The sequence below is a fragment of the Schistocerca cancellata genome, chromosome 2 (assembly GCF_023864275.1).
Source record: "Schistocerca cancellata isolate TAMUIC-IGC-003103 chromosome 2, iqSchCanc2.1, whole genome shotgun sequence".
Lineage (NCBI taxonomy): Eukaryota > Metazoa > Arthropoda > Insecta > Orthoptera > Acrididae > Schistocerca > Schistocerca cancellata.
The window spans coordinates 353,134,636-353,159,402 of NC_064627.1; the positions used below are offsets into that span (position 1 = coordinate 353,134,636).

The 24,767-nt window shown below is 43.8% G+C and overlaps 1 protein-coding gene across 1 annotated transcript in view; it reads right to left on the minus strand.

Moving 5' to 3' along the window:
* The window catches only part of LOC126153969 (alpha-1D adrenergic receptor-like), a 54,266-nt gene that overhangs the window by 20,858 nt on the left and 8,641 nt on the right, over window positions 1-24,767 (minus strand). The window contains exon 2 of the mRNA XM_049916105.1: window positions 1,626-1,846. Coding sequence (XP_049772062.1) covers window positions 1,626-1,846 — 221 coding nt within the window. The remainder of the gene's footprint in view (window positions 1-1,625; window positions 1,847-24,767) is intronic.

Below are 24,767 nucleotides of genomic sequence, written 5' to 3' on the forward strand. Positions count from 1 at the left end.
GACATTACTCACGACAGCAGATAATGCTCTCGAGGTATTCTCCAATCTCAAACCATTCCACTGGATAGGTTGCAAGTACTACTCTGAGAAGGAAAGGTTACAATAGGACAGGAAAAAAATAGAATGAACAAATGTAAAACAAGGGTAACGGAATGTAACTGAAAGAAATCAGTTGCTGCTTAGGGAATTAGATTAGGAAATGAGACACTATAAATAGTACATAAGTTTTGTTATTTGGGCATCAAAACAGCTGACGACCGTCGAAGTAAAGAGGATGCAAAATGCTGACTAGAAAAAGAAAAAATAACTTTGTGTTCTACCTTACGGCAGGTCTTGTCATGGGGGGAAAAAATGGCTCTGAGCACTATGGGGCTTAACTTCTGAGGTCCCCTAGAACTTAGAACTACTTAAAACTAAGTAACCTAAGGACATCACACACATCCATGCCCGAGGCAGGATTCGAACCTGCGACCGTAGCAGTCGCGTGGTTCCGGACTAAAGCGCCTAGAACCGCTTGGCCACTCCGGCCGGAGTCATGGGGGAAGCCTCCTCAGACAGGCCCACCGCATGAGCGTCTAGGGAAGTGATTCCAGTGGTGGTTTCCCGTTGTCTTCCACCGATGATGATGAAATGATAATGAGGACAACACAACTCCCAAACCCCGAGCGGAGAAAATCTCCGACCTAGCCGAGAATCGAATCCGGGCCCCTTGGCGTGACAGACCGCTGCGCTGACCACTCAGCTATCGGGGCAGACACTAGAAAAAAACAGCAAGAAAATTATTTCTGAAAAATACAAATTTGTTAACATCGAATGTAAATTTAAATGTTAGGAAATCTTTTTTGAACTTCTTTGTCTGGAGTACAGGCTTGTGTGGAAGTGAAACGTGGACAATAAACAGTTTAGACAAGAAGAGAATATAAGCCGTTGAAAGGTGGAGCCGGCCGTTGCGGCCGAGCGGTTCTAGGCGCTACAGTCTGGAACCGCGCGACCGCTCGGTCGCAGGTTCGAATCCTGCCTCGGGCATGGATGTGTGTGATGGCCTTAGGTTAGTTAGGTTTAAGTAGTCCTAAGTTCTAGGGGACTGATGACCTCAGTAGTTAAGTCCCATAGTGCTCAGAGCCATTTGAACCATTTTTTGAAAGATGAAGCTGCGGAAAAGTGTTGGCGATTAGCTAGCTACATCGCGTGACTAATGAGGACATACTAAGTAGAATCAGGGAGATTATCTTTATGCTCCAACTTGACCAAAAGAAAGGATCGGCTGAAAGGACCACTCTGAGTCATCAAGGAATTTCCAAATTGGTATGGAGGGAAGCGTGGGGGCTAAAAGTTTTTGAGGGGACCAAGAGATGACTACAGCTAGCAGGTTCAAATGGTTATGTGTCGCAGGAGTCATGTAGAGATGAAGAGGCTTGCACAGGGTAGCCTAGCGTGAAGAGATGCATCAAACGAGTCTTCGGAGTGAAGATCACAAGAAAAACAACATGAATTTTGTACTATTTCGCAGGTGGCCTTGGAGGTACGTAATCACCTTCATTCTCTCATCCAAGTAATGGAACAATAGTACGATCCTGCCGGACTCTGTTCGCTAGTGGTGAGTGCGGCGCGTGTCTGGAGCTCACCTTGAACGCCTGCCGGAACTTGTGCGACATGATGTGGTAGAGCAACGGGTTGATTGCGGTGCCGAGGAAGTAGAAGACGCCCGAGATGTGGGTGAGGACCTGGTAGATGGTGACGAAAGTTGCCGACGACCGCAGTGACTCGGAGCTGTAGGCGTAGACGGCGAGCAGCCGCTGCGCGTGGAACGGCGCCCAGCAGATGAAGAACGCCACCACCACCGCCACTGCAACACAGGGTGCGCCGACGTCACTCGCCTGTCCCTGCCTCGTGTTATGTAAGATGTCAACGAAGTTAGCTTAGAGTTTACGATTCAGAGACACACAGTCAAGGGGTTACTGATTGCTTGCGAGAGGTAGACATAAAGTTTTTCTTTTCCACCTCGAAAAAAGTAAACTTACGTAATTAATTTTATGCTGATAATTTTCAGACAAGTACCGTGTATGTGCAACTGAATAAAATCAGTTTTATCATGCTGTAAACCCTTCGCTTTTATTTTCTGAAACACATGAAAAAAATGTTCAAATGTGTGTGAATTGCTAAGGGACCAAACTGCTCAGGCCATCGGTTCCGAGGCTTAAGCATTACTTGAACTAACTTAAACTAACTTATGCTAAGAACAACACACACACCCATGCCCGAGGGAGGACTCGAACGTCCGGCGGGAGGGGCCGCGCAATCCGTGGCATGACGCCCCTAACCGCGCGGCCAGGCCGCGCCGCGAATACGCATCATCAGTGGCCTAAAATGGATACGAATTGTTTGCCTTACAGGCTACACATTACTTTCAGGCAAGAAAGCGTTCTGGCACTTTCTGACTCTCCATAACGTAGATGCTGCTCTACATGTGTGCTTGCTTTGCTGGTTTAAGAGTTGCTCTTCTGCTTCTTTCAAGGTTTTACTGGCACAGCCCTGAGGATATGAACACACGTTTTCTTAATGTTATGTTTAGAATATTGTTGCGAACTACTAAATATTTTTGCCAATTGTGTAAATTGTGTTTGTGAGTGATATATTTTACCTCCCCCCCCCCCCCTCTCTCTCTCTCTCTCTCTGTGTGTGTGTGTGTGTTTGTATGTCTGTGCGCATGTGAATTGCTATTTTCATGTCTAGGACTATGTTAGTGGGGTGATGGCTGTGGTGTTTTAAGTGCTCTGCGAATTTGGAAGGGGTTTCTGCATACTTCCTACATCTGATGCATCCCACCAGTATCCGGATCGTCTCTGGACATAACATAACATTTTTTCTACCGTATGTCGGTGGCGTGTCTTTTAAGATGGGCATAATTTTCAAGAAATACCGGCCTCCAGCACGAGTGCAGTCAATGCTGGGCTCTGTTACACATAACCTCGGTCTGAGGCGACCAGGAATATATAAAATCCCGTGCCGATGTGGGAAGTCTTATATCGGCCAGACGTGTCGTACGGTCAAAGACAGATGCGACGAACATAAACGTCACACGAGGTTGGGTCAGCCAGAGAAATCTGCGGTTGCTGAACACTGCCTTGACACGGGACACGGCATGAATTACGAAGAAACCAAGATCCTCTCGCATGCTTCCACATACTGGGACTCTACCATCAAAGAGGCAGTCGAAATACGTATAAGCAGTGACCTAATAAACAGAGACACGGGGTTTCACCTGAGCAAAGCCTGGGAGCACTAAGGAATTGTCAGCCACAGATTAGCAACCGCACCGAGTGAACGCAGATGGGAAGCCTTAGCGCAGATGCTTAAATCGCGCGCCAACACCTCGCGCGCGCGGGCGGGGTCCGTCGCTCCCGGCCGCATTTTCCCGCGCCGCGGCGCGCTTCCGCAGACCGCGACCCGTTTCTCCAGCAGAGGGCTCTGGTATTCGACGCTGTCTACGATTGGTCTTCGATGACGTTATGCCCCGCTGTCGCCTGCGCTGTTCTAGAAAGCCAGCATATAAATTGGCGAGCTTCTTAGCGACGCGACAGTAGCACCTGAAGATGGCGGGCAGTTGTCTCGCTGAAATATTGTGCGGTTTCTACAATATTATCCGGCATAATTCCCGGGAACCTATCAAGCAGATGCAGCGCAGGGAAAGCCTCAAACAGCACATGACATATTTTCATTGTTGCCACGGTTCGGCGAGTTTTTTTGAGGCGGTGTTAGCAGCAACGAAGTCCGACAGACGTTGGCCTGAAATCTCATTGACTGCAATAGAACTGCCTTCAGTGAAGAGTCTTGCTTCGGAATGAGCCCCTATGATTAGCGAAGACGCATCTGGAGACAGTTCCTACAGCAGTGAGATACTAACGTGACTGTTGTCCGTCATACGGCCCGAAAACCAGGAGTCATGGTCTTGGGTGCCATCTGCTTTCATATCATGACTCCTTCAGCTGTCACCCGTGGCACCCTTACAGCGCAGAGGTACATCGAAGCCGGCCGGAGTGGCCGAGCGGTTCTAGGCGCTACAGTCTGGAACCGCGCGACCGCTACGCTCGCAGGTTCGAATCCTGCCTCGGGCATGGATGTGTGTGATGTCCTTAGGCTAGTTAGGTTTAAGTAGTTCTAAGTTGTAGGGGACTGATGACCACAGCAGTTAAGTCCCATAGTGCTCAGAGCCATTTGAACCATTTTGAGGTACGTCGACGAAATTCTACGCCCTGTTTTGTTGCCCTTCATGGCAAGCCGTCCTGGCCTTACATTTCAGCAAGATAATGCCCTCTCGCACACGGTGAGAGTTTCTACTGCTTGTCTTCATGCTTGACAAACCCTGCCTTGGCTATAAAGTTCGATGGACCTCCTACAATTCAGAACGTTTGGAGCATTATGGGCAGGGCCGTCCGACCACCCCGAGAGTTTGACAATCTAGCGCGCCACGTGGACAGAATTTGGCACGATATCCATCAGCAGATCACCCATCAATTCTGTTAATCAGTGCCACGCCGAATAACTGCTTGTAAGGACCGGAGGTGCACCAATGCGTTACTGACTTGCTCAATTTGTGAAGTTCTTTCTCTTGAATAAAATATCCAATTTTTCTGAAATCGTAATCATTTGTTTGCACATGTACTTCAAATCTACGATTTCGGTTCCATTCGAATAATTCCTTCCAGGTGCATCGTTTTTTTTTATCTTAGAGTATATTACACTATTGATCATGGTAATGTCTGTCGGGCTTCGTTGCTGCTAATATCCCTTCAAAAAAACTCACCGAACCGTGGCAACAATGAAAATATTGCAGCGGTATTATGTTAATGCAGATGACTCTTCAGGCATCTCGTCAACATGTGTAGTGCTGGATGTATCACTATAACCCAGCGACAAAGGTTCAAGCACTCGGTCGATACTTGTTTTCATCACCAACGAAAAAGGCGAACAACACCCACCGCAGGACAAAGCGATAGCTTTTTGTGGGACTGCCATCGCCACAGGAGCACACCTCGAAAATCTATTGACGAACTAAAGAGGTTCTGCCAAGACGAAGCATTGCAGAAACTGTCCAAGGCGGTGTTTTTGCTCCACGACATCTCCCATGCTCTGGACAAAGTTAGACATAATTTGGGTTATCGAATTTTACATCGCCCTTGTATTCTTCTACCATGGTGCCCAATGACTTCTTCCTCTTATCTTAGATGATGAAGAAACCTTAGCAATGCAGGAGTTTCCAGAATGACGACGAGCCAATTTCGAGATGGAATGTTTCATAAACTGCAAAAATGAAGAGTTCTACTACCAAGATCTTCTCAAATCATTCATCGTTGGGCTAGTATGTAGAAAAGGAGGACAGTTCCACAGTCCACCCTGGCTGGCATATGCTGTCCTGCCACATTAATGAGACCAGCTGTTAAAAGCCTGAATAACAACCTTCTGCAGCGCGGTCTGTTGCGAGATGTGCAGGAAGAGAGTCATTGACGATCTGGAATGTGCTGACGTGGATGTGGAGCCATGACGAATTCATCGCCGTGGCTAGCTGCAATATGTTTCTCAGTTGAGGATCCATGCCACGAATAGCCCGACTGAGATGGTCCCACAGATTCTTGATTGGGGTTAAATACAGAGAGTTTGCTGGCTACTTGAGTATGGTCGTGTTATTCTTCGAACCACGCACGAACACTGTGAGCTGTGTGACAAACTGCTTTGTCCTGCTGGTAGATGCCGTCGAGCCGAGGGAAAACAAACTGCATGTAGGGGTGGCTTTGGTCCCCAAGGATAGATGTACACTAGTGTTGATCCATTGTGCTTTCTAGAATGACGAGAACACCCAGGGAATGAAACGGAAACCTTGTCCAGGCACCATAGTGCTCGCTCCTCCGGTCTGGACCCTTCCGACGATTGTTACAGGCTGTTTGAATTCAGACGTTTCACGCCGTACACGCCAGCGGCCGTCTGTCCATTGGATCATAAAACATGATTCATCTGGAAAGATCATACGCGTATGTCGCCACTTAGTGGAGGTCTATTTGCCATACCGGCTTGGTTATTCCAGCCTTTCTCGCCGACAAACAATAGTAAAAAAAAAGTTCAAATGTATGTGAAATCTTATGGAACTTAACTGCTAAGGTAATCAGTCCCTAAGCTTACACACTACTTAGCTTAAATTATCCTAAGGACAAACACACACACAGCCATGCCTGAGGGAGGACTCGAACTTCCGCCGGGACCAGCCGCACAGTCCATGACTGCAGCGCCTAGACCACTCGGCTAATCTCGCTCGGCAACAGTAGTCAGCAAGGGTACATGAATCAGGCGACTGTTGCAGAGGCCCATATGCAGCAATGTTCGCTGAATGGTCGTTGAGGAGACACTGATAGTGACCCCTTGGTTCAACTGGACAGTCAATTGCTCGAGAGTAGCACGTCTGTTCGCCTGTACACGTTTCCGCAGCCATGGTTCACCCTTATCATCTATGATCCACGATGCACCAAAGTTGCTTCGGCGCCGGTTTTGGTTAGCGCCCTTTTGCCATGCACAGCGTTTTTTTACTACAGCGGCATTCGAGCAGTTTTCAGGCTTAGCTGTTTCAGAAATACGTGTACTTCCACCATTGGCCTGAAAGCTAATGTCGAAGCCCTTTTGAACGCCAGATAAATCGTTCCGTTTTCGCATAAGACAACAACTGCACTGTTTTTTGCGTGTCCCCGACATTCCTTATATACCCTCTACTGCTAGCGGTGCCACCTACCACGTTATTGCACGTTGACATCGAACATAGACGGCGGTCATGTTAATGTGACTGGACCATGTACAATAACTCTCTTTACCACAGATCATCCGATTTCGGCCGATTGCCATTTGTTTAAATGTTCAAATGTGTGTCAAATCTTATGGGACTTAACTGCTACGGTCATCAGTCCCTATGCCTACAGACTACTTAACCTAAATTATCCTAAGAACAAACACACACATCCATACCTGAGGGAGGACTCGAACCTCCACCCGGACAAGCCGCACAGGATTGCCATTTTCAGCAGTGTACCCTTTATACCGTCACCCTCCATGCAAATAGAGATCTATCATTATTTATTGTGTGCATCCACAAAAGGTGACGGAGTAATGGGTATACATTTGAAAATGGCAAACAGCTGAAATCATCTCACTGTGGTGTGTATGACAGCGATTGTATAACAGTCAGGGTGGACTATGGTATTGCCTTCCAATAAATTTGTGTCTGTGGCATTCAAAATGAGCGAAAAAGGTATGCGGAGAGCGACTAACATCATGACCAACTTTAAAGGTGGGAGTTTGACTTTTTCGAGGCGACACTTAAAAGCCTCTTGGTTACCGCTCGTACTATATTGTTGCATAGACTTAAAAATGACGCAAGTTGTACCGTATGATTTTTTGAGAGTTTCCCATGATATTTGCTTGACTTGTAGCCTGTGTCATATTGCAAAATGATGAATCAACATTTGTGCTAGTATAGCAAATGCCGTTTCTCATCAAAGAGGTATACAGGTTAAAAATCAAATGGCTCCAAGCACTATGGGACTTAACATTGGAGGCCATCAGTTCCCTAGAACTTAGAACTACTTAAACCTAACTAACCTAAGGACATCAGACACATTCATGTCCGAGGCAGGATTCTAGCCTGCGACCGTAGCAGCCGCATGGTTGCGGAATGAAGCGCCTAGAACCGCTCGGCCACCGCGGCCGGTGGTATACAGGTTAAGAGGTGGTACACTTTGGCTCGCACTCTACAGTAAGTCCAACACCATTGACAGACACCAGTACGCATTGTCTCACCATCATGCACAGGAGAAGAAATCTCTATTACAATCGCTGACAAAAAGGACTCACTGAATCGCTTACGAAGTCAATGTAATTTCGGAGCTAATAGATACAGCGAAGAAACCATCAAGAAAGTAATATCCACGAGGGGCAAGAGTAACAGAGACGAGCAGGCGGGACAACCAAACATTTCTTTTTTGCCAGTTACAAAGAAGTCGCCGACCGTGCGTGGAAATTTCTTCGCCGTTTGTCATTGGCTCGAGCTATTGGTACAACAACAGAATTCGTCACCCACTTCCATCCAACAAAACTTCCGTCGATGCGTTGTAAGCACCGGGAGTTAATGAAGTCAGATTTGAGTGCGACTTCGTGTTAATGAGGGATACTGATAAGAGAGTACGAGTGTCACAGACAGCTTGGACAAAATATTAAACTCGCGCAGCAGAAAAGCTGGATGAATATGGTAAACATCCGTACGCATTTCGAGGAAACTTCCAGTTTATCATTCTTCAAAAGGAAGATACAAGAGGCGTCAAACAACATGAAATGAGATTAAGAGAATAGGCTGCCATCGTCAGTTGATAGCGACAGCCGGCATACGGACGGAGTGTGTTCTAGAGAATGCACAGCAGGATCGCACTCCATAGGATCATTTCTGTAGTACGACATCAGCGCTCTCAGCTCACCTAATTTGCTGCTTTTGAATTTCGGTCCGGCACACAGTGTTAATCTTCCAGGAAGCTGTAAATCAGTGCACACACCACTGCAGAGTAAATATTCATTACAGTAACCTTATCAACTCTGGTTGCACGCCTTGTACAAAAACGATATAATTTCCTCAACTAATCATGTTCGGTAAAAGTTTAGCATAAACAGTTGATCACATTCAGAGTCATCCTGTACGTTTACTGTATACCTCTGTTGACGCTATTCGGTAATTGCTACAAGGCTATCAAAACTGTGTGTGCTGATATTATTTTTATTAACAACGTTCAATCCCTGGCGAACTCCATCCACCAGTAAATAGTTTACAGTCACTCTAGTTGTGTGTCTTTCTCTAAGTGTTCTGTACGTGGTCATGAGTGTCACAGGGGAAAGTAACAAATATTATCCGCGTACGGTTATAAGCTGAGCTTAATGAGTTAATAAAGAAAGACTTTGTGTATTTCTAGCAGATTATCCTCGACCCAAGCACAATGACAAGAGACATTCGAAAAAGGCATGCAAATGTGGAAGAGTAGAAAAGCAAAGCAGGTAAATAATAAAACACTGATGATGGCAACGTGCGTACCAAATCGCCAACTCTAATTTAATTAGAAATTGTGGATACAACAGGAAACCATGTTTAATTTGTGATATTTTTTTGTCTCTTGCCTGTCACACTAGGAATATTATTTCTCAGCTCTAATTGATAATTTTTGTGTAGTGTATCCATTTTTTCGTCCATTGTCAAATAATAGCCACATTTAAAACTCAATCTTTTCATTTTAAGTATGTAACATTTACTAGGGTCATAAACTATGTATTCTTTTGCCGGACAAAACTTCGGAGAGGGACTTGCCTCTTTCTGTTCAAATTAGACGTGTTTCGCTTTCTTTTCATCGAAACATCTTCAATGGTGCTCTATTATAAGAGCTAATGTTCAGATAAATTTTACTGCGTGCAAAGCAGAATGTGCAGAACAGTTTGTGGGTAAACATTTCACGAAGAATTATATACAAGCTCTTCTTAAGACTAACAGAGGATAAGTCACGAAAGGAGTTAACAGAGGGAGAAACCCGGCGCACAACAGACTAAATGTTGTGCGTAATAAAACATTGGCGACACTGTGAACAATACATATCGAGAAAACTCTGAGGCCGCTCTAAAGACACAAAGCGAACAAACTGTGTTTTTGGCTTTCTACTTGCCTAGTATCCGGCCGAGAGGCAGCGAATTTTTGTGATTTAAAGTCGTGTCCTTTTCAACAAACTCTGCGTTTCTTGGCCGCAAAAACAGTTATCTTTCTGTGCCTCTTTCAGCAGTTATCTCCGCTTCCCTTAAAGCTGCGTTATTTAGCGGCAGACTTGGACGTAACGAGACTTTCATACAATGGCAACACTGTTGGAGTCTGATAACACGTACGCCATTTTCAGATTTTTCTGGTGAGGTTCCAGCTGCCTTTCCCCGGCGAAAATTACTTCAGAGATATTCTCCTTATGACGCCGTTCAGCCAACTCCTCTCTCACGACAGACCTACATTTGAAGCAAACAATATTCATTGTCTTAATACTGCGATTTTTATTACGATATTTAATTTCGCATTTGAACTGTATCAAGTATACGTCGATTAAAGTTATGTACCATGTGTATAAACGAGATTCCAGCGTTTGGTTCTGCTTCTCTTTTCAATAACGGGACTGATCCGATGAGTTTGTTTCAACATGTTCTCCGTAATTTCTTTCCCTTTAGATTAGATTAGATTAGTTTTTCGTTCCATAGATCCGTGCTGAGGGGATCCTCGTGGATGTGGAACATGTCATTTTTTTTGGAGCTGAAATACCAATACTAATAGTATGAATATACACAATACATAATTTGTTTCTATTAAAAAATTCGTCAATGGAGTAGAAGGAGTTGGCCACTGGTAAGTCTTTCAGGCTCCTTTAAACTGATCTTTATTTGTAACTAAATTTTTTATGTTTGCTGGCAAATTATTGAAGATGAGTGTTCCTGAGTAGTGGACCCCTTTTTGAACTAAAGTAAGTGCTTTTAAGTCTTTGTGCAGATCATTTTTGTTCCTGGTATTGTATGTATGTTTGTTGGAAAAAGAGATATATTATTTATGACAAATTTCATTAATGAGTAAATATACTGAGAGGCAGTAGTTAGTATAACCAGTTCTTTGAAGAGGTTTCTACAGGACGTCCGTGAATTTACTCCACAAATAATACATATTCACGCTTTTGGACTCAGAAAACTTTTGTTTGACTTGAAGAGTTACCCCAAAATATTATACCATATGACATTATGGAACGAAAGTAGGCAAAGTATGCAAGCTTTTTCATTTTTATATCGCCTATGTCAGCTAACACTCGAATAGCAAACACAGATTTGTTAAGGCGTTTCTGCAGTTCTGTGGTGTGCTTCTCCCAACCGAATTCATTATCAAGTTGGAATCCCAGGAATTTAAGACGGTCAACCTCTTCTATCTATATTTGCCAGACTCACTTCCTCATCTGTTTCTTGAACTACTGGCGTAGACTGGAGATATGCTCTGTAAATTGTGCTCCTCCTCGTCGTCATCAGTTTTACTCCTGATAGGTGAGCGTGTGGAGCTTGAAGAACGAGATGCTGAAAGGCCAAGACCGACAATAGTCACACTATTAAATTAAATTCATCCTCATTATGACTATTCATAAATAACCCCTCGATTTCTGCGGTTGATAATCCCGTTTGCACGTGTTCAATCTGCATCGTATCATGCCTCCCCAGGGTAATTTCACGAAATATATTACTATAATTATTAGCACAAATAACAACTTAATAAAGCACTGTGGGTCAAGTACTTCGTTTATTAAATTTTTCATTTGTGTGGTCTTATTGTCTGCAGTTGCTTTACAGTGAAGCAAAGTAGGATCAGTTGTCTGTAATTAACGATAATTACAATCTGATTTGTTTTCTAGATGGAGAAACAGTCCGAAAAATTGTTGATTTTTACTTGCTGTAATTTCTGCTCGGTTTTTCGCCTACATCACGAAATGCCGTCTGCTAGGACGATTTTCGTTCCTTTGTTCGTTAAGCACTGATAATTGCTGTCTAATTTGATTCTGCTTTGGAGAACGATGCATTCTGATGTTTAACATAGCACAATTTGCTAAACTATTGTTCACTGCCTATTTGTATGCTTCTAAGTGTGTATCGCGTTTTGTAGTGTTCCAACATTGCCACTAGTTTTTGATCTATATTTTCTCTCTCTCTGTAGTTCATTATATGTGTGTTATTCTCTTTAATTATGTTACTGTGTATTTGTATACTATATAAGAGAAATGTAAGATTAGTGATGGAGTTTAAATTTTGAGTGGAGATTAGGTGGGAGGGGGGGGGGGGAGAGGGGAGAAGCAAAGATGCGTCACGATACTACTCAATTACTGTCTACTGAATTTTTACTCCCTTGGAACCAGTAGCGTATCCGACGATCCCGGCCCACATGTTCACAGCAAATCTGGCTTGAAATCTGCCCTGTCAAACGGCCTGAGGGTTCTGAGCTGCCCATTTTTGCAAATTATGCATATTCACACTATCTTCGAGAGTGAACGTGGATTCATCTGTCAACAGCATTTCCCGAAGAAACTCTGCGTTATTCCCACACTGTTCCAAGAACTAGGGTGCAGTGTAGATCTTCGTGGGTAGTCTGCTTCGTGAAGATGCTGAACTTTCTGGCGATGATAAGGATGCAGCAACTCTTGACGAAACGTGAAATGTACAGTCATATGAGATGGTCCCACCGGACGTGCCGAGCTTCTTCCATTTACGATGGTTGTTCTTCAACTAGACGTAGAATTACATCGTCACGTCTTAATGCAGCAGCATCACGTTATTACCCACGACCCTACCAATGTTGCGAACTCTGTTTATACTGTATATGTAAAGATGCACACAATTATGTACACTACTGGCCATTTAAACTGCTACACCAGGAAGAAATGCAGATGATAAACGGGTATTCATTGGAGAAATATATTATGCTAGAACTGACATTTGATTACATTTTCACGCAATTTGGGTGCATAGATCCTGAGAAATCACCACCCCGAACAACCATCTCTGGCCGTAATAACGGCCTTCATACGCCTGGGCATTGAGTCAAACAGAGCTTGGATGGCGTGTACAGGTACAGCTGCCCATGCAGATTCAACACGACGCCACAGTTCATCAAGGGTAGTGACTGGTGTATTGTGACGATTCAGTTGCTCGGCCACCATTGACCAGACGTTTTCAATTGGTGAGAGATCTGGAGAATGTGCAGGCCAGGGCAGCAGTCGAACGTTTTCTGTGTCCAGAAAGGCCCGTACGTACAGGACCTGCAACAGGCAGTCGTGCATAATCCTGCTGAAATGTAGGGTTTCGCAGGGATCGAATGAAGGATAGAGCCACGGGTCAAACACATCTGAAATGCAACGTCCACTGTTCAAAGTACTGTCAATGCGAACAAGAGGTGAGCGAGACGTGTAACCAGTGGCACCCCATACCATCACGCCAGGTGATAGGCCAGTAAGGCGATGACGAATACACGCTTCCAATGTGCGTTCACCGCGATGTCCCCAAGCCCGGATGCGACCATCATGATGCTGTAAACAGAACCTGGATTCATCCGAAAAAATGACGTTTTGCCATTCGTTCACCCAGGTTCGTCGTTTAGTACACCATCGCAGGCGCTCCTGTCTGTGATGCAGCTTCAAGGGTAACCGCAGCCATGGTCTCCGAGCTGATAGTCCATGCTGCTGCAAACGTCGTCGAACTGTTTGTGCAGATGGTTGTTGTCTTGCAAACGTCCCCATCTGTTGACTCAGGGATCGAGACGTGGCTGCACGATCTGTTACAGCCATGCGGATAAGATGCCTGTCATCTCGACTGCTAGTGATACGAGGCCGTTGGGATCCAGCACGGCGTTCCGTATTACCGTCCTGAACCCACCGATTCCATATTCTGCTAACAGTCATTGGATCTCGACCAACGCGAGCTGTAATGTCGCGATACGATAAACCGCAATCGCGATAGGCTACAATCCGACCTTTATCAAAGTCGGAAACGTGATGGTACGCATTTCTCCTTCTTACACGAGGCATCACAACAACGTTTCACCAGGCAACGCCGGTCAACTGCTGTTTGTGTATGAGAAATCGGATGGGCACCTTCCTCATGTCAGCACGTTGTAGGTGCCAACCTTGTGTGAATGCTCTGAAAAGCTAATCATTTTCATATAAGAGCATCTTCTTCCTGTCGGTTAAATTTCGCGTCTGTAGCACGTCATCTTCGTGATGTAGCAATTTTAATGGCCAGTAATGTATTTCCATTCTCTGTCACAAATTAGATCGTACAGCTTATATCGTTCCTACTGTCTATTATGTTTCTAAGAATTGGGAAACAGACACGAATTCCGGTAGCTAGTACCTGTGTAGCCATGACAACGTCTTCTAAAAGAAAAGTGTTGTACCGAGTGATTATAATTACAGTGCATCGACTCATGGAGGCCCAGTGTAGGCTGTATTATCGTAACACAGCGAAACTTGGTCGATATGCCAATGCGTTAATGCGGAACCGATTTATGCTGAAAAAAATTAGTTATTATTGTGGCCAACAGTTGCAAATCTGGCGATATATACAGTGTGTATCACAGTATGACATCCACGCCCTCATTTAATAAGCCACAACGTGAAGGAACAGTGTGATTACTGAGAATAAAGACTTTGCGGTGTTAGTGAAACTGTTTAATGTGAACGGCAGCAGTTACAAAGCTGCATTGAGAGGGCATCGCCAACTGAAATGTGTGAGGAGGGGCTTGATGTTATTAAATTGTTTAAAGAAGATAGTGAAAATTGAAAAAACAGGGCAAGCTTTGTGAGGCACCTGGAAGATGAAGATGTCCTACGCCGGTGGAAGTCACTTGCGAGGTTGCTGTTCTTGTAACTGATCATGCAGCATGTGCCCCAGATATTGCTAGTGCTCGTACAGGGTCACGAGAATTTTACATCCCCTGGTCAACAGTACGAAAAGATTTGCGGTCCATTTTACAATGGTATCCACACAAGTTCCAGACGGTGCAGCAACTGAAACCTCATCATCCGCAGCAACGTTCTGAATTTGCTATTTTGCTTCTGGTACGGAACACAGTTGGTGCCACGTAGCCGCGCTGTATTCTATGCAGTAATGAGACATACTTTGCATTGCGAGGTGCAGTAAATACACAGAACTGCGCAATTTGAGGTACTGATAAACCGCATGTTGTTCACGAAGAGCCATTGGATTCGCAGTATATGACTGTGTGGTGTGGATTCACATGCATCTTCATTATCAGTCGGTTCATCTTTGAAGAAAATACACACAGAGGGCCTGTCACGTGTACTGAAACGTCTGCACATTATCGACACCTTCTTGTACAGAATTTGATTTCTTATTTGGAAGAACGGAACCGTGTGGAAACCACTGTTTTCATGCAAGGTGGGGCAACACCTCGTGTCGTTCGCCGAGTGAAAGGTCTGTTTAATGCAAACTTCCATGAACGTGTTATCTCCTGAGGTTTTCCATATGCATGGCCTGCAAGATCAACTGATCTGAATCTGTGTGACTTTTGGCTCTGGAGATACCTAAAAGAACGCGATTACCAGGGACACGTTCGGTCTTTATCTGATCTGGAGGCAAGTATACAGGAACACGTTGCTCGGATTCTACCGGAAGTGCTTCGAGCAACTGTTGATCACGTCGTTTTACGGATGCAGCATCTCCGGTGCTCACATTGAACAAATTACATAAGATGCGGTTAATAATAAAATCAACATTATGCCTTTCTCACTTGTTTGAGTCTTCCTGACCAGGTGGTGTTCCAAATCCATTACATATGGAAACATTTCTATACACCTTTCTTGCATTCACAGTGTCAGATTTGCACCTGGTGGCCACAGTTGAAACTAATTGTTTTTTCCAACGTAAATCGGTTCCGGGCTAACGCATTAGAATGTCTACCAAGTTTCGTAGCCGTACGACAATTGTAACCTCCCCACAAAATTTTGAAAAGACAATAATTAAATGTTAATAGGAATCGTGTTAAACGTAACCTCCCAGCAAATTATTACAAGACAATACAAATGTTAATGCGAATAGAGCCAAGTGTGATTGCCCAGCAAAAATAAAAAGAAAAGTCTATGATAATGAAAACGTGCCAAAAGTTATTTCCCCACAAGATTACTGAATAATAATGACCCAAATGTTGTTGAGCTCCCACAAAACATCGTTCAATTGAAATAAAAGCGACTGTACCTTCGCTACAAAAATATTGAAAAATAATGGCCCAATGTAAACTCGACACAAAAATTGAGAAATGGACATTCAATTGTAATGATTTTCTTTTTTTTTTAATAACGATTGCTTTGAAAACAGAATTATTATTGGGGCATTTCTTCAACAAATTAATTACAATTACAATACATTATTAGCTGAGCGCAATGCTGCTTCATTACCTTATTTAACAATATACCTCGTCCTGAATCGTGACCAGAGACCCATGTCGACCCCCGCCGACTCCTCACACACTACAGTACTGAGTACAACTCGCAACAACCTACGTACCACTACTGCACTCACGCGCGGTCAAGCGCAGACTAGCAACGATAAATAACTCTCTGGTCAGAGATTCTCTCATGCCTCGCCATCGCTGTACTGAATACATACGTGTTTCACAATTACAGCACACACTAGAACTCCGTGAGTAGTTGTACTTTAATTTTAATCACCCGTTAGACGAGTGCTCTGAGGTGCTCACTAATTTGTCAATTATTGTAAGCCAAAAAAGTTTTCAAGCCCGCAATGTAGCGTACTGTAGGGTCAAGTCAGTTTTACGGCATTTATTGGAGTTATAATAACAGCTTCTGAAAACAGAAACTGTAAGGAGACACTAGATTTGCCCTGCAAGTGTAGTTATGTCACTGTACCAACTTTTGTTCAAATTTAACTTATAAGGACACACTTATCTAATGACTGAAAATTTATTGTTTCTGCTGACAGACTTCAAGTTCTTCTTCCAATCGATTTTTTAATCACCATTCCCTACGTCGTTCACCTCCGTAATTCAGTGATTAGCGTGTCTGACTGCTATGCAGAGCACTGGTTTTTGATTCCTGGTATTGATAGGGATTTTTGCTTGGTGGGAGGGCTGGAGCGGGGTGTACTCAGCTTCTCGATGGCAACTGAGGAGTGATCTCTGGTGGCTTCCAACAAGATAATAATGTATTTATGATCTATTCAGTTGTTTATTCCATTTACATTTCTGTAAAAACATCCTCACAATAGCAGAGTGGTGTAATGCGCATTCGTATATGTGTTCAACAAGGCAGCGAATTTGTTGCCACTGATGCGAGAACAGCTCAGCATAGCGTCGTAGCGGATCTCATCGACTGCGTTTAATGACGAGGTGCACGCCGGCCAGTTTTTTCTCATTGAACCTGTCCTTACTGCTGTGTAACGCAGTTATCGTATAATTAACACTTCTCGAAAAATAAACCCGAGACAGAATCGATCCTTACCGAATGTAAGGACAGGGGTAAAGAGAAAGGTGCGCATTACGGTTGTCAGCAGCGAGTACCATGACTGAATTGAGCATGTTCCTTTACAAACAAGACACACAGAGCGTACCGCCAACGAACGAAAAAAAAGGAATAAGAAATGAAATGAAATGCACTTACTTTGCAACAGACCATCGGAGACCACGGTTTCTTTACGCCACAATAGCTAGAAATAAACTCTGAAGAACCTTCGAAATTTTGTAGTTGGAGCTCGTAAAAAAATGTCACAGATGGTGTCAGCAGAGAATAAGGAGTCACTGTACTGATGCAATGTTTAATCTACTGCGAAAGGTGTGTGAGCAATGGAACACTGCAAAGGACGCACGCTCGCCGCTTGCCACTACAGGAGTATATAAAATTCGTTGGAAACGCTGTCAAGTGTATGCAGAAACTACGAAAAAAAGCATTAACACGGTCTCCACGGAACAACAGCAATTGTCGCCTGGGAAACACAAACCGTCTGTAGAATACCATGCACTGGGCCCAGGAAACCACCAAATTTGTTTCTTTGATAGTGTGGTTTTCTCAAGATGCAATCACTATCATGCTAGAATGTACAGAGCGACCACAGAAATTCAAAAGCAGAAAAATAATTTTTACAGAGAAGAAGAAGAAGGATTAAAATTAGACTAGTTGTGGTCGTTGGTGCTAAGCGAAGCAGAGAGCGCCAACTCTTCCCCACTACGAACACCGTAAGTACGTCGGTGCGACTTGAATGAATGAATGTGTGTGAAATCTTGTGGGACTTAACGGCTAAGGTCATCAGTCCCTAAGCTTACACACTACTTAACCTAAATTATCCTAAGGACAAACACACACACACACACACACACACACCCATGCCCAAGGGAGGACTCGAACCTCCGCCGGGACCAGCCGCACAGTCCATGACTGCAGCGCCTTGGACCGCTCGGCTAATTCCGCGCGGCAGGTGCGACTTCTCTATCTGACATCGAACTGATTCCGTCACGATCCAACCATTGTAAGGAGAAGTCTAAACGCTTCGAATTACTGAGACTGTTTTCGTTTGACTTGCTATATGAGCCTTTATAGCCTGCGGCGATGTCTCAGACATTTGAAGATGAAACGTTAGGCTCAGGAATGTGCCTTTAACCAAGGTAGAATGCCCACGAAACAAAGTGGGGTAGCTATTGCATCATACAGGGTAATAAACTCGGTGCCAGAATGAGAAGCAGAGAGGAAAATATGCAAAAAGAATATGGATGGAAAAAATCGCAACACAAAAAAGTAATTAACGTAGAGTAATGAAATTTCGGGAACACATTTGTCTAGGTAACATATTTAACTGATTAACATTGTACAATCATAGGTTGACGTAAGCGCGAGATAATGCATTGCAAATGTGAAATGCTGGTACACTGATAACCAGTTTACCCAGGGAAGATATAATTGTGAACTGCCACACGGGATTAGCCGAGCGGTGTGAGGTACTGCCGTTATAGACTGTGCGGCTGGTCCCGGCGAAGGTTCGAGTCCTCCCTCGGGTATGGGTGTGTGTGTTTGTCCTTGGGATAATTTAGGTTAAGTAGTATGTAACCTTAGGGACTGATGACCTTAGCAGTTAAGTCCCATAACATAAAAAAATTGCGAATTGAATTTTTATTCAGGTATTGTTTATAGTTAGACCGGTAAATAATGGATATCATTGAATGATGCCAGAATGTTGAATGAAAGCATGCAAACGTGCATGCGTTTTGTTGTACAGATAACGGATGTCACTTTGTGGAATGGAGTTCCTTGCCTGTTGCATGTGGTCGGTCAGTACAATGACAGTTAATGCTGATTGTCGATGACGCTGGATTTATCGTCAGATGACGTCAAGAATCATAAAAGAAGGTTGTATACCTGGAAGAATCCTGGAGATACTAAAAGGTATCAGATAGATTATATAATGATAAGGCAGAGATTTAGGAACCAGGTTTTAAATTGTAAGACATTTCCTGGGGCAGATGTGGATTCTGACCACAATCTATTGGTTATGAACTGCAGATTGAAACTGAAGAAACTGCAAAAAGGTGGGAATTTAAGGAGATGGGACCTGGATAAACTGAAAGAACCAGAGGTTGTACAGAGTTTCAGGGAGAGCATAAGGGAACAATTGACAGGAATGGGGGAAAGAAATACAGTAGAAGAAGAATGGGTAGCTCTGAGGGATGAAGTAGTGAAGGCAGCAGAGGATCAAGTAAGTAAAAAGACGAGGGCTAATAGAAATCCTTGGGTAACAGAAGAAATATTGAATTTAATTGATGAAAGGAGAAAATATAAAACTGCAGTAAATGAAGCAGGCAAAAAGGAATACAAACGTCTCAAAAATGAGATCGACAGGAAGTGCAAAATGGCTAAGCAGGCATGTCCAGAGCACAAATGTAAGAATGTAGAAGCTTATATCACTAGGGGTGAGATAGATGTTGCCTACAGGAAAATTAAAGAGACCTTTGGAGATAAGAGAACCACTTGTATGAACATCAAGAGCTCAGATGGAAACCCAGTTCTAAGCAAAGAAGGGAAAGCAGAAAGGTGGAAGGAGTATATAGAGGGTATGTACAGGAGCGATGTACTTGAGGACAATATTATGGAAATGGAAGAGGATGTAGATGAAGACGAAATGGGAGATAAGATACTGCGTGAAGAGTTTGACAGAGCACTGAAAGACCTGAGTCGAAACAAGGCCCCGGGAGTAGACAACATTCCATTTGAACTACTGATGGCCTCGGGAGAGCCATTCATGACAAAACTCTACCATCTGGTGAGCACGATGTATGAGACAGGCGAAATACCCTCAGACTTCAAGAAGAATATAATAATTCCAATCCCAAAGAAAGCAGGTGTTGACAGATGTGAAAATTACCGAACTATCAGTTTAATAAGTCAGAGCTGCAAAATACTAACGCGAATTCTTTACAGACGAATGGAAAAACTGGTAGAAGCCGACCTCGGGGAAGATCAGTTTGGATTCCGTAGAAATATTGGAACACGTGAGGCAATACTGACCTTACGACTTATCTTAGAAGAAAGATTAAGAAAAGGCAAACCTACGTTTCTAGCATTTGTAGACTTAGAGAAAGCTTTTGACAATGTTAACTGGAATACTCTCTTTCAAATTCTGAAGGTGGCAGGGGTAAAATACAGGGAGCGAAAGGCTATTTACAATTTGTACAGAAACCAGATGGCAGTTATAAGAGTCGAGGGGCATGAAAGGGAAGCAGTGGTTGGGAAAGGAGTAAGACAGGGTTGTAGCCTCTCCCCGATGTTATTCAGTCTGTATATTGAGCAAGCAGTAAAGGAAACAAAAGAAAAATTCGGAGTAGGTATTAAAATCCATGGAGAAGAAATAAAAACTTTGAGGTTCGCCGATGACATTGTAATTCTGTCAGAGACAGCAAAGGACTTGGAAGAGCAGTTGAACGGAATGGACAGTGTCTTGAAAGGAGGATATAAGATGAACATCAACAAAAGCAAAACGAGGATAATGGAATGTAGTCGAATTAAGTCGGGTGATGCTGAGGGAATTTGATTAGGAAATGAGACACTTAAAGTAGTAAAGGAGTTTTGCTATTTAGGGAGTAAAATAACCGATGATGGTCGAAGTAGAGAGGATATAAAATGTAGACTGGCAATGGCAAGGAAAGCGTTTCTCAAGAAGAGGAATTTGTTAACATCGAGTATAGATTTAAGTGTCAGGAAGTCGTTTCTGAAAGTATTTGTATGGAGTGTAGCCATGTATGGAAGTGAATCATGGACGATAACTAGTTTGGACAAGAAGAGAATAGAAGCTTTCGAAATGTGGTGCTACAGAAGAATGCTGAAGATAAGGTGGGTAGATCACGTAACTAATGAGGAGGTATTGAATAGGATTGGGGAGAAGAGAAGTTTGTGGCACAAGTTGACTAGAAGAAGGGATCGGTTGGTAGGACATGTTTTGAGGCATCAAGGGATCACAAATTTAGCACTGGAGGGCAGTGTGGAGGGTAAAAATCGTAGAGGGAGACCAAGAGATGACTACACTAAGCAGATTCAGAAGGATGTAGATTGCAGTAGATACTGGGAGATGAAGAAGCTTGCACAGGATAGAGTAGCATGGAGAGCTGCATCAAACCAGTCTCAGGACTGAAGACCACAACAACAACGACGTCACATTATGAGTTCGATTGAAGACAGATCTGGTGATCGAGCAGGCCAAGGTAACATGTCAACACTATGTAGAGCATATTGCCTTACAGCAGCAGTAGGTGGACGAGCGTTATCCTGTTGGAAAACACCCCCTGGAATGCTGTTCATGAAGGGCAGCACAACAGGTCGAATCACCAACTTGAAGTACAAATTGGCAGCCGTGACGCTTGGGATAAGCACGAGAGTGCTCCTGCTGTCAAACGAAATCATTCACAGGACCATAACTCCAGGTGTAAGTCCAGTATATCTAGCATGTAGACAGGTTGGTTACAGATTATCAACTGGCCTCATTCAAACCAACACACGGCCATCACTAGCACCGAGGCTGGACCATCTTTCACCAGAAAACACAACAGATAGCCATCCTGCCCTCGAATGAGCTATCGCTTGACACTCCTGAAGTCGTAAATGACTGTGCTTGGAGTCGATGGAACGCACGCTACAGAGGATCTGGCTCGGAGCTGTCGCTGAAGTAATCGATTTGTAACAGTTCATTGTGTCACCGTGATGCCGCTGCTCAAAATACTGCTGCAGATGCTGTCTGATGCGATAGAGTCATACGCCGAACTCGATACTTTCTCTCTCGATCGTGCCACGTGACAGTCTGGGACGCGGAGTTCTTGCGACTGTACATTCTCATGATCCCCGCCGTCAGCAATCGTGCACAGTGGCTACATTCGTGCAAAGTCTTTCTGGAGTACCGCACAAAGAACATCCAGCTTCTCGTATTACTATTAGACGACTCGTTCAAACTCAGTAAGGTGCTGATAATAGCGTCTTCGTCGTCTTAACAGCTTTCGTGACTAACATCGACTCACGACGACCGTTACAGCGTTTATTTAAAGCAAACACGATTTGCCTCCTCAGAATGTCGGTATTAGTGCCAGTCTTATTTGACTGGTACGAAGCTTGAATGGACATCATCTTTCAGATGTTGAAACACGCGTGCCGCCTTTCTTTTATGTCGGACAACTCCATCTTGGTGTTGTGATTTTTTCCCTTCATTATAGTAGGTGCAAATTAGTATAGGGTAGTGTGCGGTGTCAGTTGTGCTGTTTAGCACACTTCTAGATGGTATAGTCCGATCTCTGGTGACCCGGAGACGGTAAGCACCCCATATGTTAATGCAAATTAATGATTATGCCGCGCAAACGGAAACGTCTTACTTATCAAGCATGAAAATTAAGGTACCACACCACGCACATGGATATATTAATGAGAGGAGAGTTCGTTTGTATATTATGGTAACAAGTGACCATCATAGCAGTCAGGCTTATTAGCATAAGGGTTAATGCATGGGTTACTCACTGATACAGTTGAATGAATGTTTAATATCTGGCAACGGATTATAATCGGAGTATGTAACCTAGGCCCAGATGGATGGACATTATAAAATCCTAGTTACGAAAATAATTTGTGGATATGACCAACGACTGCGAGAGTGGTTAGTTGATTACGGAAAGAGAATGGTAAAATAGTTACGAACACCAGAACGCTCACCAAAGTGCATAATGAATGCAACTAACTGGCTGTGAAACGTTAAATCTGTACAACTGGCCCTTAAGGGAGTGAACTAACTTAGCGTTCACATCACATTCATATCAGCAACTATGTCCCATCTTATAAAACTGCCGTAGCGTGAATGCAGCAGGCAGCGGCGGTAAGGCTGAAGACTCTGGTTTCAGCACGCACTCTGTACTCATCAGCCAAGTGGAGACATCCTTCTACTTGACTGCAACGCTTTTATGATTAGTCATCTGGCAATAAGTCTTCCATCTACTTGCGGCAAATGCTTGCTCCACTATCTCCTACCAGCAAGTGTCTACAGTCTTACGTTCTGGAACTTGGCAGTTTCTGTCAGAGTAGGAATCTCACCAGCCAATAGAAGTAGAAATTGCGAGTTCTGTCAAGTGAAATTTTAGTAGTAGGGTTAAACAAATTCCTACTTTGAGGGTTCCATTATCATTAACCAGTAGTGTTGTGCTGTGAGGAAGGCAGGAGACTTCTCCCACTCCATAGTGCAGTTCTGCAGCTGTCAAATAAGAGAGCGCCCGCACAGACAAGCATAAAAAAGCAAGCGCTCTCCGTAAGATGACACTATGAACCAATAGCAATGCTTGTTTTAGAAATTTAAACAGAACGTTACTCCGTAGTATAGCCGTTGAGGCAAACGGCGGTTCTCACGCTCGGCTCTGGAAAGCGACACCTGGCTAGATTTTTTACCTTTCTAAAAGGATTCTTGGAACAATGCTGTGTTTTCGGAAGGGTGTTTCGTCCACTGCCAAGAGTGTGGGTGGGGGAAGTGAACGCTGTGTTGGTTACCTGGGCTGAAACTCAGCCTTGGACGCTGAACATTTATATGGTCCAGCCTGCTCCCAAAAACAAAACCATCCAGCTCGGACGCTCTCAATCTAGCAGTCCCTCAGCGTAAAATGAGAAATGAAATTAAGGCAATAAACAGGGCAATGAGTGATGTTATTGCATGTGGTCTGCAGTTCCAAAGTAGGAGAATGACTACATCGATCAAAGGGATGAACGTATAATATTCTGAAATATATTGCGTAACAGCTTAAGACAAAACTGCCACTTAACAGTAGGAGCTGAAGGATGGTCACAAGTCAGCCAAAAAATCTTTGAGTAGAAGTCCATTTTAAGTTTTACAGGTTGCTCGTTTTAGTAAGAAGTTAATTGTGAAATTAACTAGAATTAAAAATGCTCCCATCAGACCACAAAAAAGCCGAGTATATGTTACGCAGAGTTAGGGATGTAGAAGAAGGGAACTAGTTTTTCGACTAATATTTTTCGACTTATAGAGCAACTTCAAACACATTTAAATCAAAACATCTTTACATATTCGCCCTTTTTTTACTTCTTAGTATTAGTACCCATGTCATGCATATAATGCATCGTGTCAAGTAAAGTAACATGATACATGATGTCATCCCTCCAGGAACAAATCCAGCCCCAAAAATTTTATCCTCCCAGAAACACTTTTCTAGCTATTACATGTATGCTCTTCAGTCATTTGATGGTATATATTGTTTAATATCTAAGGCGCTGCAGTCATGGACTGTGCGGCTGGTCCCGGCGGAGGTTCGAGTCCTCCCTCGGACATGGATGTGTGTGTTTGTCCTTAGGATAATTTAGGTTAAGTAGTGTGTAAGCTTTGGGACTGATGACCTTAGTAGTTAAGTCCCATAGGATTTCACACACATTTTTTTATTGTTTAATATTGGTGGCGAATCTTCTGGGCCGGCCTTTGTGGCCGAGAGGTTCTAGGCGCTTCAGTCTGGAATTGGGCGGCCGCTACGGTGGCAGGTTGGAATCCTGCCTCGGGCATGGATGTGTGTGGTGTCCTTAGGTTAGTTAGGTTTACGTAGTTCTAAGTTCTAGGGGAAAGGTGACCTCAGAGGTTAAGTCCCATAGTGCTCAGAGCCA